Source organism: Myzus persicae, unplaced genomic scaffold, assembly GCF_001856785.1.
Source record: "Myzus persicae strain clone G006 unplaced genomic scaffold, MPER_G0061.0, whole genome shotgun sequence".
NCBI classification, from domain to species: domain Eukaryota; kingdom Metazoa; phylum Arthropoda; class Insecta; order Hemiptera; family Aphididae; genus Myzus; species Myzus persicae.
Window position 1 is genome coordinate 1 of NW_019102992.1, and position 1,810 is coordinate 1,810.

At 28.0% G+C, this 1,810-nt stretch overlaps 1 protein-coding gene across 1 annotated transcript; it reads left to right on the top strand.

Moving 5' to 3' along the window:
- Nucleotides 1-459: 459 nt before the first annotated feature.
- LOC111033537 (serine/threonine-protein kinase BRI1-like 2) lies at nucleotides 460-1,550 on the top strand (the record flags this gene model as incomplete). The annotated part of the gene is made up of 3 exons (XM_022314319.1): nucleotides 460-769; nucleotides 1,146-1,233; nucleotides 1,327-1,550. Coding segments are annotated over 3 exons (622 nt in total), but the record flags the coding sequence as incomplete, so codon positions are not given.
- Between the last annotated feature and the right edge of the window lie 260 nt (nucleotides 1,551-1,810).

A 1,810-nucleotide genomic window follows, 5' to 3' on the forward strand; every position in this document is an offset into this window, starting at 1 on the left:
AAAAAAAAAATAGTCTCATTTAGTTTCTATGTGTACCTACTTTTTGCGTATGTTTGGTTGGCATTCGATCACGGCTTTTTATCTCTCCCGTCGAATGTTGATTTATCAAGTGTAATCTAAAAAGTGATGATGCCATTAACATTATTATGGGAAAGAAACATTTTTTAAGTTATATTAGTGGGTTTTTTAAACATAAATAATTTCAAAATAGAATTTTTAACGAACAATTTATTTGATCACTTTATCATACATTTTAGATCGATGTAACATTCAAATATTAATAATTTTAATAACGAAACAATGCGTTATTGCTATTATGTATTTGCTTGAATGAATATAGCATCTAATTTTACCTTTTTGTGTTGAATAACGCTTGAATTTATTGAATCATGAATCATTTTATAATCAGATATATTTGAATAATTCTTTACATTCTATAAAAATATAAATTTTCTTCAGTATTGACGGTGATTTGGCAGAAACATTAATCCGTCTAGACGTTTCAGAAAACCAACTTAATCCAGAAGACATATACCGCTTGTCTATGTCAAAACTAGAACAACTTTATATGTTGGCCAATAATCTGACGGTTATCCCCGAGAGAATTACAAATTGTCATTGCTTCTTGTCGCTTAAACTTCTAGACTTGAGCGACAATTACCTGTCATGTCCCAGGACGTTCTATATGTTGTCGACTCTGCACAATTTGCAAGTATTGATCATGAGCAATAATCAAATATCGTATATACCCTATTTGATAATGAAACAGGTGCGATATTAACATATTATTATAATACATATTTATGTGTACCTATCTACTTATCACATTAAACCTAACAAAATGTCTTTAAATCATATTTTGTATTACCTAATTGTATACTCAACACCAGAAAATATGGATTAGTATGCTATACAAATAATCTATAGACAAGCTAAAAAATGCAAAATAAAAGTTTCATCATATTTTAAAGCATCTGTTACATGACTTGAATTATGTACTTTTGGAATACACTGTCCTCCCCCTTCCACAAAAAAATGCACTTTGTATTGATATTCGGTCACTAGTCATATAATATACATTTTATATGGTAAATATTTGTGATTGGATTTGGAACTCAAGGACTTTGTGTTTTGCGTTTTTAAAGGAAGCTGATTATTCAAATGGTGACAATCAAACAGAAGCTTCTCAGGATCAAAAGATCATAGAAAAGTACAAGAGTAATGATGTAAAAGGTAAAAAAAAACATTTATTTGTACATTTTTCTTTTTTCAATTTATTTAATCTTCAATACATTTTATTGTGATAATCATATCAACATTTTTCAGAGGTCGTTTATCGGGTACTTCATATTCCATTTGTCAGTCTAAAAACAATAAATTTGTCGAACAATTTGATAGCTCACAATTCTTCGGTGCTGCCGTTAATTGGTTGGCCATCATTGGAGAATGTTATATTAACGGCAAATACCATTAGTTTGAATAAAAATTTGATAGAATTCAAAAATTTGTCATCAACCTTAAGTATGTTTAATATTAATGCCAAACGATAGTGAAAAGTTTTTAAAAAAAAAATAAAGCTACTTTAATTTTAGAAATTGTTGCCAATTTCTTCTTAGTTTGAGCCATTATCAATAATTTTATTGATTATTAAATGAGTTAAAAATTATAAAATATCACTTTTACATCATTATATTTTAGATTTTGTGTAGATCTTTACAATGATGTGTGTTTTTTATTGTGCTTTTGGCACGATAAGTAGTCGAAGTAATGCTTCAATTTTCAATTTCATCGCAGTATATCTTTTTTTGGC